The 14365-nt window shown below is 39.4% G+C and overlaps 3 protein-coding genes across 4 annotated transcripts in view; 1 reads left to right on the top strand and 2 right to left on the bottom strand.

Moving 5' to 3' along the window:
• The window catches only part of taar10a (trace amine-associated receptor 10a), a 92681-nt gene that overhangs the window by 40181 nt on the left and 38135 nt on the right, over positions 1-14365 (top strand). The gene's annotated exons all lie outside the window — the stretch shown is intronic.
• Positions 1016-2002, bottom strand: taar15 (trace amine associated receptor 15). The gene has a single exon (NM_001083039.1). The coding sequence runs from the start codon at positions 2000-2002 to the stop codon at positions 1016-1018; it is 987 nt and encodes a 328-aa protein (NP_001076508.1).
• taar13c (trace amine associated receptor 13c) lies at positions 6039-7066 on the bottom strand. Its single transcript, NM_001083040.1, has one exon. The coding sequence runs from the start codon at positions 7062-7064 to the stop codon at positions 6039-6041; it is 1026 nt and encodes a 341-aa protein (NP_001076509.1). The 5' UTR covers positions 7065-7066.

Raw genomic sequence — 14365 nt, 5'->3', positions numbered from 1 at the left:
AATGAATATGTAAATATATGAACTTGTCAGCTTTTTGTATATGAAATATATTTAAGTGTAGTATGACTGTGGCAGTAGTTCACTTTACGTGCACAACTAGTCGTAATACTTGTGGTAAATAATTAGTTCGTGAACTTTGTCCCATGCTCAGAATTTGGGCAACAAATTAACTTTTACAACTGCACTATACGCAGACACACACAAACACACACACACACACAATAATGCAATCATTCTTAGTGTAGTTAACTAGCAAAACATAAAATTTTGGGTCCAAACCAGTTTACTGATTGGCAGACAAATAATTCTTAGGAGCTGGAAATCAGAGGAGGCCCCTTCCTTCCAAGAATGGGCAGTAGAACTTGCTAGAGTGGCCGCATTTAAAAAAATGTCTCATAAGCAAATGGACAAGCTAAACCTATACTTTAAAAAATGGTTCAAGTACTTAAACTGTTTGGAAATGGAACAGTAATAAATGTATGAGAAATATACTGATGTCAACAGTGTAAATTTGATATGCTATTGACGAAACTTACCCATTCATTTGTTTCATTTAATTTTTATTGTAGTTTATTTTAATTTTTTCTTCATTATACAAGATAGAGGCCTTAATTATATTTACTATTAGCCAAGCCAGAACCTTAAAGTAGTAGTTGGGGATTAGTTTGGGGTGGGTCAATAATAGGGCAAAAACAAAAAAACAAAATGTTGATTCTTTTCAGAGTTGTATTCTGTATTCCATGCTGAAACCTGCCTGAGAATCAGTAAAACTGTTAATCACTAGTGTAGTTAACTAGCAGTTTTAGTGTTGTAGTACATAAAAAGACTGAAAGTATACTTCCTTTTTTTGTTTAAGTGTACGATTTTTCATAAGGGTCTACACATTCTAGTTCATTGATTCAGTTTCACGTCAATGTTTTTTGCATCATGCTAAACATGTAATTTAGGCAAGAGATTTATAGGCCAAAGAAGATAATCAAAACAGTTAACATTTAGTATTATTAAGTATTCCATATTAACAGTCTTCAGCAAATAAGTTCAACTGGTTAGTTGCTGTCTGCAGTATTCTTAGGCTAACCACAAGTTTCACTGACCTTTTGAACCAGGGATACGATATTGCATATATAAAGGGATTGATGCATGAATTAGTGTAAAATAGACATAAAAAAGCAGAAATGCTCACAGGCAACTTGTTAAATTGTTCCATGTTCAGCATAATGACATACCAGGGAATCCAGCAAATGAAATACACAAAGATAATAGTGCTCAAGGTTTTGGTTGCCTTTACCTCTGATTTCCTGGATGGCTGAGATCCATTTTTCTTTGTCATGTTAGAAATGGCTTTGGCTTGTTTTAAGGCCACTGTGAGAATTCTTGTGTACAGAATTAACATCATAATACATGGAGCAATAAAGCTCACTATTAAGTCAGCGGGACCCCATGAATTGCTGACAGCCACTGCACATTCCCTTAAACAGACCACAACAGCTCCTGTCGGGTCTGAATTTCCCAAATTCACTGGTACAAGATTATAACAGATGGACACAGTCCATCCTAAACATACACAGATCAGAGCTTTTCTGATTGTCATTTTGGACATATACAGAAGCGGATTACACACTGCAAAATAACGATCAATAGCCACTAACATGATGTTCATAAGGGAAGCAGAGCCAACAATGGACATAATGCTATGAAAGATATGACAGTGGGACTTTCCCATGTAAAAACAGGAGTTGATGCTTCTGATGCTTTCAACCGGCATCAGACAGATTCCCACCAGCAGGTCAGAAATGGCCAGCGAGAGGATGAGGAGGTTGGTCGGCGTGTGAAGCTGCTTGAAAACTGTTATAGAGACGATGACGAGTAGATTTCCACACACAGTCAGAACAGAGATCGCAGATATGTACAAGAACAAAAATACATTGACATAACTCAAATGAAAGTCCAGAGAGCAGCTTGTGTTCCAGTGGGAAAAGCAGTGATGCTCTTGAAATTCCATGAAAAAGGCTTGACTGCATTAAAGAGTAATGCCCATGTTCATGACGTGCCTGCAGATAAAAAAATCCTAAAGCTGGTTTCACTGGCAGCTTGTTTATATAAGGAAAATGATAGGCGTTGTTTATGGGAGAGGCCAATAATTAATGCGTCGACTGTTGAGTTTACTGACTTAACATGTAGATGATTTGCATATCTGCAAACAATTTCACAAGCAAAGCATTTTAAAATGTGACTTTTTGGCAATTTAGATTAATTTAGTGTAGTATACTATATTTAGTTTAATGTAGCAATTTAGTTTATGACAAACATTTACTTAAAGGGACAGTTCACCCAAAAACTGCAAATTGTCATCATTTACTCACACGTGTTCTAAACCTATTTTTCTTACTATCTTCTGTTGAGCACAATAGAAGATTGTGTTGCAGACCTTTTGTATTTAATATATTGCAATTTTTTGCACACAATATTTGTATAAATACAGTATACACATTAAACCCCATTATACACAGTATATATGACAATAAAGTATTCCATCCTTTAACTTATATATGTGTGTGTGTGTGTGTGTGTGTGTGTGTGTGTATATATATATATGTATATATATATATATATATATATATATATATATATATATATATATATATATATATATATATATATATATATATATATATGTTTATATATATATATATATGTATGTATGTATGTATGTATGTATGTATGTATGTATATATATATATATATATATATATATATATATGTATGTATGTGTATATATATATATGTATATATATATATATATATATATATATATATATGTATATGTATGTATGTATATATATATATGTATATGTATGTATGTATATATATATGTATATATATATATATATATATATATGTATATATATATATATATATATATATATATATATATATATATATATATATATATATATATATATATATGTATATATATATATATATATATATATATATATATATATATATATATATATATATATATATATATATATATATATTCTTTTTTTTTTGTGCAAATCCAAATGCAGACTTGAACAGAGAATGGTTAGACAAGCAACGCTCAACACAGGGGCATACAGAGGTAAACAGGGAATAACAGGTGAATGGTCAGTACAGGCAGGCAGAAGGCAACGTAGACAAACAAACAAGAGTCAAAAACACAGCACGACAAGGCAAGGAAACCATGTCGTAATGTTCACAATTCAGTATAAAAGGACTCAAAAGTATACAAGGCCCAGAGGTGTGCGTATGCACGTGCACACATAGTGCTCAACCTGTGCAGTACACATGGCCTTTTTAGTCTTGGATAGATTTAAAGTACCCTTCCAAAATGATCTAAAGTGCCACCGCTACGCCACCTCCCCCCTCTCCAGTTCGCAACAACCCCATACCCCCCTGGAACTGACTGGAACATGTAGTCCATGTAATGGCAGATTTGTAGTCCGTTAGCGATCGGCTAATCCGGGCAGATCGCTGGTGATTGTGACAAAAATGATACCTCCTTCTTTTAATTACTTCAAATATTTCTCAAGTGCTGCTTAACAGAGCACTGACATTTTTTTCACATCCAATTTAGTTTAGCTTGGCTGCAATAAAAAAAACAAAAAAACAAAAATATAAATATCAATGGTCATTAGCCTCTTTAAGCTGAAATGCTAGTGTCTTGCAAAATAACCATTCAAATTTTATCGTCAATGCAGAAAGCAGCACATTTGTTTACTGAAAGAGTTGATGAATGATGCGCAGAGCAGGATAGAAAATCGTAAAAAAGGAGTTGGAAAATCTTACGTCTTAACTGAGTGGTTGAAAAGTCTAAAATGATGTTATCTTAATGGTTTAAGAACAGACAACGCAGAACAATCCAGACAAGACAACAGCGATCAATTCAATTCAATTCAGCTTTATTTGTATAGCGCTTTTACAATGTAGATTGTGTCAAAGCAGCTTCACATAAATGGTCATAGTAACTGGAACAGGATAAAGCAGGAATGAGTGAGTTACGTTCGGGGTGTTTGAAGTAAACTGAATATTGTGTGTGTGTCTGTGTGTGTGTGTGTGTGTGTGTGTGTGTGTGTGTGTGTGTGTGTGTGTGTGTGTGTGTGTGTGTGTGTGTGTGTGTGTGTGTGTGTGTGTGTGTGCTCTTCATAGTGATGCTGAATGGAGAGTGAGCAGGCGATGGTCAAAGGCAAACGAAATGAGTTATTATTCAATTTAATTCAATTTATGTGTATTTCTATAGCGCGCTTACATTGTAGATTGTGTCAAAGAAGCTTAACATAGTTCTAGTAAAGTCCAGATTTCAGAGCTGAAGTTCAGTTTAGTTTAGTTTAGTGTGGTTTAAACTTCACAGCTAAAAGTTCAAACACTGAAGAGCAAATCCACAAGTCATGTTCCGAGCAAGCCAGTGGCTACAGTGGTGAAGAAAAAAAACTTTGACTAATTGAAGGGAAGAAAAAAAAAACCTTGAGAGAAACCAGGCCCTGTTGAGCACGATCATTATTCTTCTGCCCAAACTTCCTGGGTGGTGCTGCAGTTATTAATAGATTATTAAAAATGATTTATTTTAATTGTTTAAACTGAATTAAAAAAACAGCATTAGGGAAATGAATAAAAATTTCACATGAGCGCTAATAATTTTGCTCAATATTATTCAATAATATTCAAATATATAATTCGAATGTTCAATAATATTAAAATATATTAATATATTAGAGCAATGCTGGTTTACCTAAATTTGATAACAACAAGTAAAGTTTTGAATAAATCTGCAAAAATATTTAGCTCTATTAGATTTCGTTTGAACAATTAGACTATTACTGAAATGTTAAATTCACATTTATTTCTAATATATTTCACAAACCCACAAACTGACATGAATACGTGTCTATTGTATCACTTCATATTAGTATTACTGCCTACGTGGAATGCATGTCTGACAACATAAGACTTGCAATCTGCTTTCAATTCAACTTAGCCTTCAAATAACTTATACCTTCTTACTTACTCTCAAAGACATGCATATCGAAGTTGATATTTAGCCGCACCGTATTGGTGGTTGGTAACATCTAGTTTTTATGAGGTGAGTTTTCAGCCCAACGCTCAACCCCTGATCTGGAGGACCAGGACATACACACTTTCGGACAATTTAGCTTAACCAATTCACCAGGGAAAAACTGGAGCATCTGGAAGAAACCCACACCAACATGGAGAGAACATGCAAACTCCAAACACAGAAATGCCAACTGACCTAGCTGGGGCTTGAACCAGCGACCTACTTGCTGTGAGGCAACAGCGTTTTAACTTGTATATATAATTACTCTTTAATATTCAAGAGTTTGCTTTATTCATTTGTCATGCCACAATTATGCATCAATACAATGCTTTTAACAAAATGAAGTAAACGATATCAGTTACTTTAAGAAATTAAAAGAAAGCATAGAGTCAAAATATTTAGATATTTGAATTAATTTCCTAATGTCATTCTCAAAAACATCTAGGCTTTTGTTTGCAAAATGTGTTGTTTTGTTCATTTTTATGTAGAGCAAACTAAAATAGATGACCTGCCGAAAAATTAGCTCCCAAATTTTAACAAAAGAAAAGTGCTTTGGATGAATTTAACAGTTGTGTCCTTATTTGCAGACATGAATTCATGATAATGCATGTCATTTTACATTATATAAAGCTTTCTCATTAAAAATATTTGTTAAATGTATGACTTAACCTTACTGTAATTCACTTTTACATGACACAATCATAAAGCCCAAACAAAACAAAACTTATAACTTTGACTTATGATACAGGCCACTCACTGACTGCCTAGTTTGTGTTGTTACAGTATATAAATATGCAAATATATGGGCATTTTTTTCTCCCTCTGTGTAATAATTTACATATATTATAACCGTGTTTCAACATATTGACATTGTTCAGTATCTGTGCACACATATCATTGCCAAACATAGTGTGCTAGTGCAAAACAATTAACATTGATGAAATCAAACCGTAAATAAATTGATATCAGATGAGTTTGGTTCAAATATTCTCAAAGTTACAATGAGGGAAAGAGTTTTTCTAAACCATGGGTAGAAAAGACCATATATTATGGGGTTTAGAGTTGAATTTGTGTAGCCTAACCAACCAAATGCATCAAACAGAGCATATGGGGTGGAAAAGTTAATGTAGGGATCCACCAGAGAGTTAATAAAAAAAGGCAACCAGCAGAGAATAAAAGCACCCACAACTATACCAAGAGTTTTTGCTGCTTTTCTTTCAGACCGTCGAGGGTTTTTAAACACATTCTCATTTTCATTCTGGTTTGCCTCAGTGATTGACTTTATGTGCTTTTTTGCTACTACAAAAATTCTTGCATACAAGCCAACCATGACAGAACAAGGCAAGAAAAAAGTTAGTAATGTGTCTAAAACTGACCACAAGGCATTGAAATACAGGGTACATCCTCCCATACAGTACACTGATGCAATGTATTCCTCCAGTCCTTCCAAGTTAGCTTTTGAGTACACCACACCATAAGAATAAAAAGCAGCCATGCTCCAACTTATCATCACCATGACCCATGCAACAGGTATGGTTATTCTTGTTGGATACTGAAGCGGAAAACACACAGCCTGATGTCGATCAACAGCAATAAAAATAAGATGAAAAATAGACACAGATGTGAGAAACAGGTCAAAACCGGTGTGAAGCAAACAGAAGGTCTCTCCATAGTACCAGCAGCCGTCAACAGAACGGATCATACTGAAAGGCATGACCACCAGTCCAAGCAGCAGGTCCGCCAGAGCCAGAGACATCACCAGGATGTTTGTCGGTGTCTGGAGCTGTTTAAAGTGTGCTATGGAAATAATGACCACTGAATTTCCTAAAACGGTCACAGTCATTGCTGACGCCAATATGAGATACACCACAGTCTGAGTGGAGACATGATGTGTGCCTTTAAGACAAGAGTTGTTCACTGCAGGAAAACAAAACTGAGAGGGGTCGTATTCTTGTGATGATAAATCCATCCTGCCAAACTAGATCTTTTAAAATGCGGTTTTATTTACTGTTGTTGTGCTTTTAAATAGTCTTCTTGCTCTTTTATGATCCTCCCACAACATGCATGAGAGCAAATGACAATCAAGCACTCATTAAAATTAAGAGGGAAAATGCAATATTAAAATGTTCTGGTTTGTCCATTACTTAATTATTATCCACCTTGGTACTTAGAAAGTTATAGTTTCAGTAACACTATATAAATAAAAGCTATGCAACATATATAATGGCAAAGGTGAAAATGTTATTAATTACCTAAAAATTAATTAATAAAAATAACTATTTTGGTAGTGATCACTTAAAGTTAGCCATATTACTGCTAACAACAAATAACATTAGCACTGAAAAGACATGGACACAGTAATTTTTGTGACTGACCTTATTACTTACGCATTTATGGAGATTTCCTTTCAAATGAAGGATTCAATGCCTAAAAAGCATGCCTTTATACATTCATTTATTTTCCTTCAGCTTAGTCCCTAATTCTTCAGGGCTCGCCACAACTGAATGAACCACCAGCTACTTTGGCATATGTTTTACGCAGCTGATGCTTTTCCAGCTGCAACCCAGCAAAATGCTGGGAAATACACTCTCTTTCACACAGACATGCACTACGGCCAATTTAGTTCATCCATTTCACCTATACCGAATGTCTTTTGACGTTGGGGGAAACCAGAGCACCCGTAGAAAACCCATGTGAGTACAAGGGGAACATGTAAAGTCTATACAAAACCAGTGACCTTCTTGCTGTCAGGCAACAGTGCTAACCACTGAGCCACTGTTCCACACCATCTTTAAAAACCTCTGTTGTTAACAGATTACGAGCACCTGACATTTGTTCATGTGTGTTATTTTCTAGTTTAGACTTTTCTTCCTGTTCCTGTTTTTTATTGCCATGGGTTAGAAGGGATACAACTTCAGTCTTATAATTATTTATATTATTTATTAAATTATTCTTTAAAGTGTTTTATTATTATTATTATTATTATTATTATTATTCAATTGTTTTTATTAACATCTTCACTTACTAACCTAATGCCTCATTTACACTGACTGGTACAGTACGGTACGGTTCGGGTCGGTACGGGTCACCTTTATCAGGCTTGCGTTTCCACTAGCAAGGGTACCCTTTTGGTGGGCGTGGTATAGGACAAAGTTTCAGTCGACGTCATGCTCGCTTGAGAAAATGTCTACAATAAAGCTTAAATACACAAGTCACTCACATATCATATGAAAAGCACTTCTCACAAAACAGATGCTTTACACACATAAATACTTGTGTATAAATGTTTATTACTAACTTTTCTATGAACATGAGTTGATTATAACTGCAAATCAATGACAGTGCAAAACAGCCTACTGTAACGTCTGTAATTATTTTAAATAAATAAATAAATGAACATATATGAACACATACAGACCCTTACAGTCCCCGATATGTTACCAATTACAGAAAAAGTACACACAGCATACATTTCGTCCTCAATTAGGTTCAAAACAACACAACGTATAGCCTAAAGTCAGTGAAAACCTCTTATCTGGTCTCTAATCTTCAGCAGCACATGTAGCCTCTGTTAGAGAGTCATTCCATCGTTCCTAGTTAATATTAGTCCAAAAGGTGATTATAAAAATTAAAACAAGGCAGTTTGCTGAAGAAATAACGTGCTCCTTGGCTTCCCCTTTTTTCAGCGCTCCACTCTCGCATTTGTCCTTTTCTTTCTGAATGTTTCAACCTTGCGTTTGTCAGCTTCTCACAGGATCGGGTTTCCAAAGCACGTCAATAATCAAGCGCATGTTATCATCATCAGCTCAAGAAGTTAGTTATTTCAGATATAGACGCGCGGCGAGCGCAAGTAATCTCTCACTGTGTATTTCAAACATGGCGGGTCCTTTGTTTACGTTCTGGCTTGTTGCATTAGCGAATGACGTATCTCTGTAAACCAATAGCGTTCAGCTGCGTGTCTAGCTTTGCCTTTTGGTACCCTTTCTTGTGTTTGGGACCCCTTCTAAAGGGTGCCGAAAAAGTGGTACAGTACGGTTTGGTTCGGTACGCCTTTTGACAGTGGAAACGGCCATAAAAGCGAACCGTACCGAACCGTACCACTCAGTGGAAACGGGCCATAAATGTACCCCGTTACTAAACCTACCACTCACATTAACGTATTGATATGCTATATTGATATGCACAGTGGCGCAGTAGGTGCTGTCGCCTCACAGCAAGAAGGCCGCTGGTTCGAGCCTTGTCTGGGTCAGTTGGCATTTCTGTGTGGAGTTTGTATGTTCTTCCTGCGTTTGCATGGGTTTCCTTTGGGTGCTCCGGTTTCCCCCCTCAGTCCAAAGACATACGGTACAGGTGAATTGGGTAGGCTAAATTGTCTGCAGTGTATGAGTGTGAATGAGTGTGTATGGATGTCATTCCAGAGATAGGTTGCGGCTGGAACAGCATCCGCTGCGTAAAACATATGCTGGATAAGTTGGCGGTTCATTCCGCTGTGGCAACCCCAGATTAATAAAGGGACTAAGCTGAATAGAAAATTAACAAATGAATGCATGAAATGTACATGTATGTGTACCTGGAGCTCTATCCCTTGATTGTATTCCTGCCATTTGGTCCTTTGTTCATTGGTCACCTTCAATGGACCTCATTACAGAAAGCTAGACCATACTAAAAACCCAGCACCCATATCACCCTGCTGCCCAAGACCAGTTACTCACTGAAGCTAAGCAGGGCTGAGCCTGGTCAGTACCTGGATGGGGGACCACATGGGAAAACTAGGTTGCTGTTGGAAGTGGTGTTAGTGAGGCCAGCAGGGGGCGCTCAACCTGCGGTCTGTGTGAGTCCTAATGCCCCAGTAAAAAAGTGAAGGGGACACTATACTGTCAGTGGGGGCCGTCTTTCGGATGAGACGTTAAACCGAGGTCCTGACTCTCTGTAGTCATCAAAAATCTCATGTAACTTCTTGTAAAGAGTAGAGGTGTAACCCTGCTGTCCTGGTCAAATTCCCTCTCGGCCCTTAACAATCATGGCCTCCCAATCATCCCCATCCACTGAATTGGCTCTTTCACTGTCTCTCTACCCACCCCCCCCCCCCCCCCCTATAGCTGGTGTGTAATGAGTGCACTGGCCCCGTTGTGCTGTCGCATCATCCAAGTGGATGCTACACACTGGTGGTGGTGTGGAGAGACCCCCCTTATAATTGTGAAGCACTTTGGGTGGATGGCCATACACAATAAATGTGCTATATAAATACACACATTACATTACAGCAGTTGAATTTCCACCAGCTCACAGCCTTTTCCAGGATTGCCACCTGTCCAGAACCACCTCACAAGAGGAGTACCTACCCAGAGCCATACCCTGCAATATTTGACACAGAATAGTCTGCTCTCACCATGCCTGCTCATGCCAGTGTCTGGTTGTGCTACCCATACGATCCCTTTTTTTGGGCACAAGCTCCCACAGAAGCAAAGATTACTTTAATTCCTTGGTCTCAAACTCAATTCCTGGAGATCCACAGCTCTGCAGGGTCTAGCTCCAACCACCTCCAACTCACACCTGCTTTATAGTAGTCTTAAACACCGGTTGACTGAGATGTGTTTGATTATTGTGCAGAACTGCACAATGGTCCTCAATGCTCTCAAGTGGCAAAGACTAATCAGGCTACACATGTCTAAGCCGTACACTGCTCTACTACTTTCAAAGCTTCAGAGCTCGCTCCAGTCCATGTCTCAGCACTCTAGTCTATGTCTCAGCTCTAGAACCTGCTCCAGTCCATGTTTCAGCTCTAGGCCATGCTCCAGTCCATGTCTCGTTACTCCAGTCTATGTTTCAGCTCTAGAGGCCACTTCAGTCTCAGCACTTCAATCTATGTCTAAGCTCTGGAGGCCATTCCAGTCCATGTCTCAGCACTCCAGTCAATTTCTGAGCTCTAAAGGCCTCTCCAATCCATGTCTCAGCTCTAGAGGTCACTTTAGTCCATGTTTCAGCTCTACGGCCAGCTTCAGTTAATGCCTGAGCTCTAGAGACCACTCCAGTTCAAGCCTCAGCACTCCAATCCACGTCTTAGCTCTAGAGGTCACTCCAGTCTATATTTTAAGCACTCTAATTCATGCCTGCACACTGCTTCACTACTTGCAAAGCTCCAGAGCTCGCTCCAGTCCATGTCTCAGCATTGTAGTCTATGTCTCAGCTCTAGAACCTGCTCCAGTCCATGTTTCAGCTCTAGGGCATGCTCCAGTCCATGTCTCAGCTCTAGAGGCCACACTAGCCCATGTCTCGTTACTCCAGTCTATGTTTCAGCTCTAGAGGCCACTTCAGTCTCAGCACTACGATCCATATCTAAGCTCTAGAGGCCATTCCATTCCATGTCTCAGCACTCCAGTCAATTTCTGAGCTCTAGAGGCCTCTCCAATCCATGTCTCAGCTCTAGAGGCCACTTTAGTCCATGTCTCAGCTCTAGAGGCCACTTTAGTCCATGTCTCAGCTCTACGGCCAGCTTCAGTTAATGTTTGAGCTCTAGAGACCACTCCAGTACAAGCCTCAGCACTCCAATCCACATCTTAGCTCTAGAGGTCACTCCAGTATATGTTTCAAGCACTCTAATTCATGCCTGCACATTGCTCCACTACTTGCAAAGCTCCAGAGCTCGCTCCAGTCCATGTCTCAGCACTCTAGTCTATGTCTCAGCTCTAGAACCTGCTCCAGTCCATGTTTCAGCTCTTGGCCATGCTCCATTCCATGTCTTAGCTCTAGAGGCCACACCAGCCCATGTCTCGTTACTCCAGTCTATGTTTCAGCTTTAGAGGCAACTTCAGTCTCAGCACTTCAATCCATGTCTTAGCTTTAGAGGCCATTCCATTCCATGTCTCAGCACTCCAGTCAATTTCTGAGCTCTAGAGGCCTCTCCAATCCATGTCTCAGCTCTAGAGGCCACTTTAGTCCATGTCTCAGCTCTAGGGCCAGCTTCAGTTAATGTCTGAGCTCTAGAGACCACACCAGTACATGCCTCAGCACTCCAATCCACTTCTTAGCTCTAGAGGTCACTCTAGTCTATGTTTCAAGCACTCTAATCCATGCCTGCACACTGCTCCACTACTTGCAAAGCTCCAGAGCTTGCTCCAGTCCATGTCTCAGCACTCTAGTCTATGTCTCCGCTCTAGAGCCGTCTTTCGTTCTTGTGTCAGCATTCCAGTTCCTGTTTCAGCTTTAGAGGCGACTCCAGTCCATGTCTCCGCTCTAGAGGCTACTCCATTTTATGTCTGAGCTCTAGAGGTCACGCCAGTCAATGTCTCGGCACACCAATCCACGTCTCAGCACCAGTCCATGTCTCAGCTTTAGAGGCCACTCCAGTCCATGCCTCAGCTCTAGAAGCAAATCCAGTTCATGTCTCAGCTCTAGAGACCAGTCCAGTCCCTCTCTCAGCTCTAAAAGAAACTCCAGTCTATGTCTCAGCACTAGAGGCCACTCTAGTCCAAATCTCAGCACTTCAGGCCATGTCTCAGCTCTAGAACCTACTCCAGTCCATGTCTCTGCTTTACCATGGCTTCCTTGCCCTGGGTGTACTCCTGCTCCATGCCAGGGTCTTCTCCATCCATGCCTGCCATGCCTGGGCCTGCTCAATATGGCCACCAGCCTACAGGCTTTTGCCAGGATGGCAGCCTGCCAAGAGCTGCCTACCAAGATGGCTAGCTACCCAGATCCCCATCAAGCCACAGCCACCATGCAAGTTTTCCCTAAATTTTTTTGGGGACTATAGGACACAAGCTCCTCTGTAAGCAGAGCTTGGTTTAACCCTTACCTACCATTATCAACGCTCTCAAGTCGCAAAAAGACTAAACGGGTGTCTCTCTTTCAGTTACACTGCTCATTATAGGTTTTCCATTCTGTGTGTCTGGGGTGCTCACTGCTGCATTACTCGCAATGTTCCAGAGGCTGATCCAGTATATGTCAGTTCTAGAGTGAGCCTGCTCCATGCCAGGGCCTGTTCACATCATGCCTGCTCAGTCAAGGTCTGCTCATGGCATGCCTGCTACAAACCCAGCAGCTAGCATTTATCTTGTGGCTATTGAGGACTTACATTGACTGTCTGGTTGACTTTTAGGATGTTGCACTAAAAACATTTTTAGCTTAGAGTTAAACGAATCAATAAGATTTCGGCTGCGTGGTAGAAAAAAAGAGAGATTTTTTCTTATTGTAATATATGAATTATCCATATAATGTTGGTATTGCAGATGGAAGGCATAGCAAACCTGCAGCATATACCACATAAGAGTTTGCTCAATCCAGGGCCAGCTCACACCATGCCTCTTTCAGAGCCATCAGTTCCCAAGGTCTCCCCAGGATAGCCACCTACCCAGAGCTTCAGTAAAACCCAGCGCTTCCAAGGTTCCCCAAAAGATTTTTGGGGGACTATAGGACATGAATATATGACTTTGCATATAAAGAGCTTGGTTTATCTCTTACCTCATCCATACTCAAGTGGCAAAGACAAATCGGACATCTCTGTCAGCTTCTTTGCCTGTTATAGGTTGCCATCCTTGTTTGGCCTGCATGACTTCCTGATGTTGGGGGTTTCTTGCTCTTGCAGCGCCACCCATGCCAATTGTTCCTGCTTTGTTTCCTATCATGTGGTCCTCTGTTTGTGTCATTTTGTCAGTGGTTGTCTTGAGCATTGTTTCCATTGTAAACTTCTGTCATGTTATCCCCATTGTTTGATATATATATAGCTCCCATGTTGCCATTGTTCTTTGCCTATCTTTGGTTGTGTAATCCCTCTGTTGGTGAATTAATTTCATGTTCAACTTTATATCCCCATTAATTTAAAACTGCTCTGTATAGAATAATACAAAATTTGTGACACAACTAATTTGCCCTGTTTACTAAGGCCCAATCCCAATTCTACCCCTTAGCCCTTCCCCTAACCCCTATACCCCTCGTTTTGCGCGTGCCCATGAAGGGGTAGTGGTGTCCCAATTGTCTTTAGCTTGAATTTAAAGGGCTAAGGGCAAGAGATATACACCCCTTCAATCGAAGATTTTTCAGGACCACACTCGAAACCGAGGGGTAAGAAAAATTTCCCAGAATACATTAGCTCCAGCTGCACCCGGAAGTATGGAGATCCACTAATTAGTATTTTCTGTCATTATTACAAATTTTTACAACAAACAAACACATGTTTTCATATATTCGTAACCACGTTCGTGTTTTATCGTCATGTTTTAAACAAAAACGCTAAAATAAAAACCGCCCAATTTCGCAATCTATAATCCCTAA

Source organism: Danio rerio, chromosome 20, assembly GCF_049306965.1.
Source record: "Danio rerio strain Tuebingen ecotype United States chromosome 20, GRCz12tu, whole genome shotgun sequence".
In the NCBI taxonomy this organism is placed as follows: domain Eukaryota; kingdom Metazoa; phylum Chordata; class Actinopteri; order Cypriniformes; family Danionidae; genus Danio; species Danio rerio.
This window is presented reverse-complemented; position numbering and strand designations above follow the sequence as displayed.

Bases quoted from the DNA above. Each gene is read 5' to 3' on its own strand.
- taar15 (NM_001083039.1), bottom strand. From the start codon at position 2,002: ATGGAATTTCAAGAGCATCACTGCTTTTCCCACTGGAACACAAGCTGC.
- taar13c (NM_001083040.1), bottom strand. From the start codon at position 7,064: ATGGATTTATCATCACAAGAATACGACCCCTCTCAGTTTTGTTTTCCT.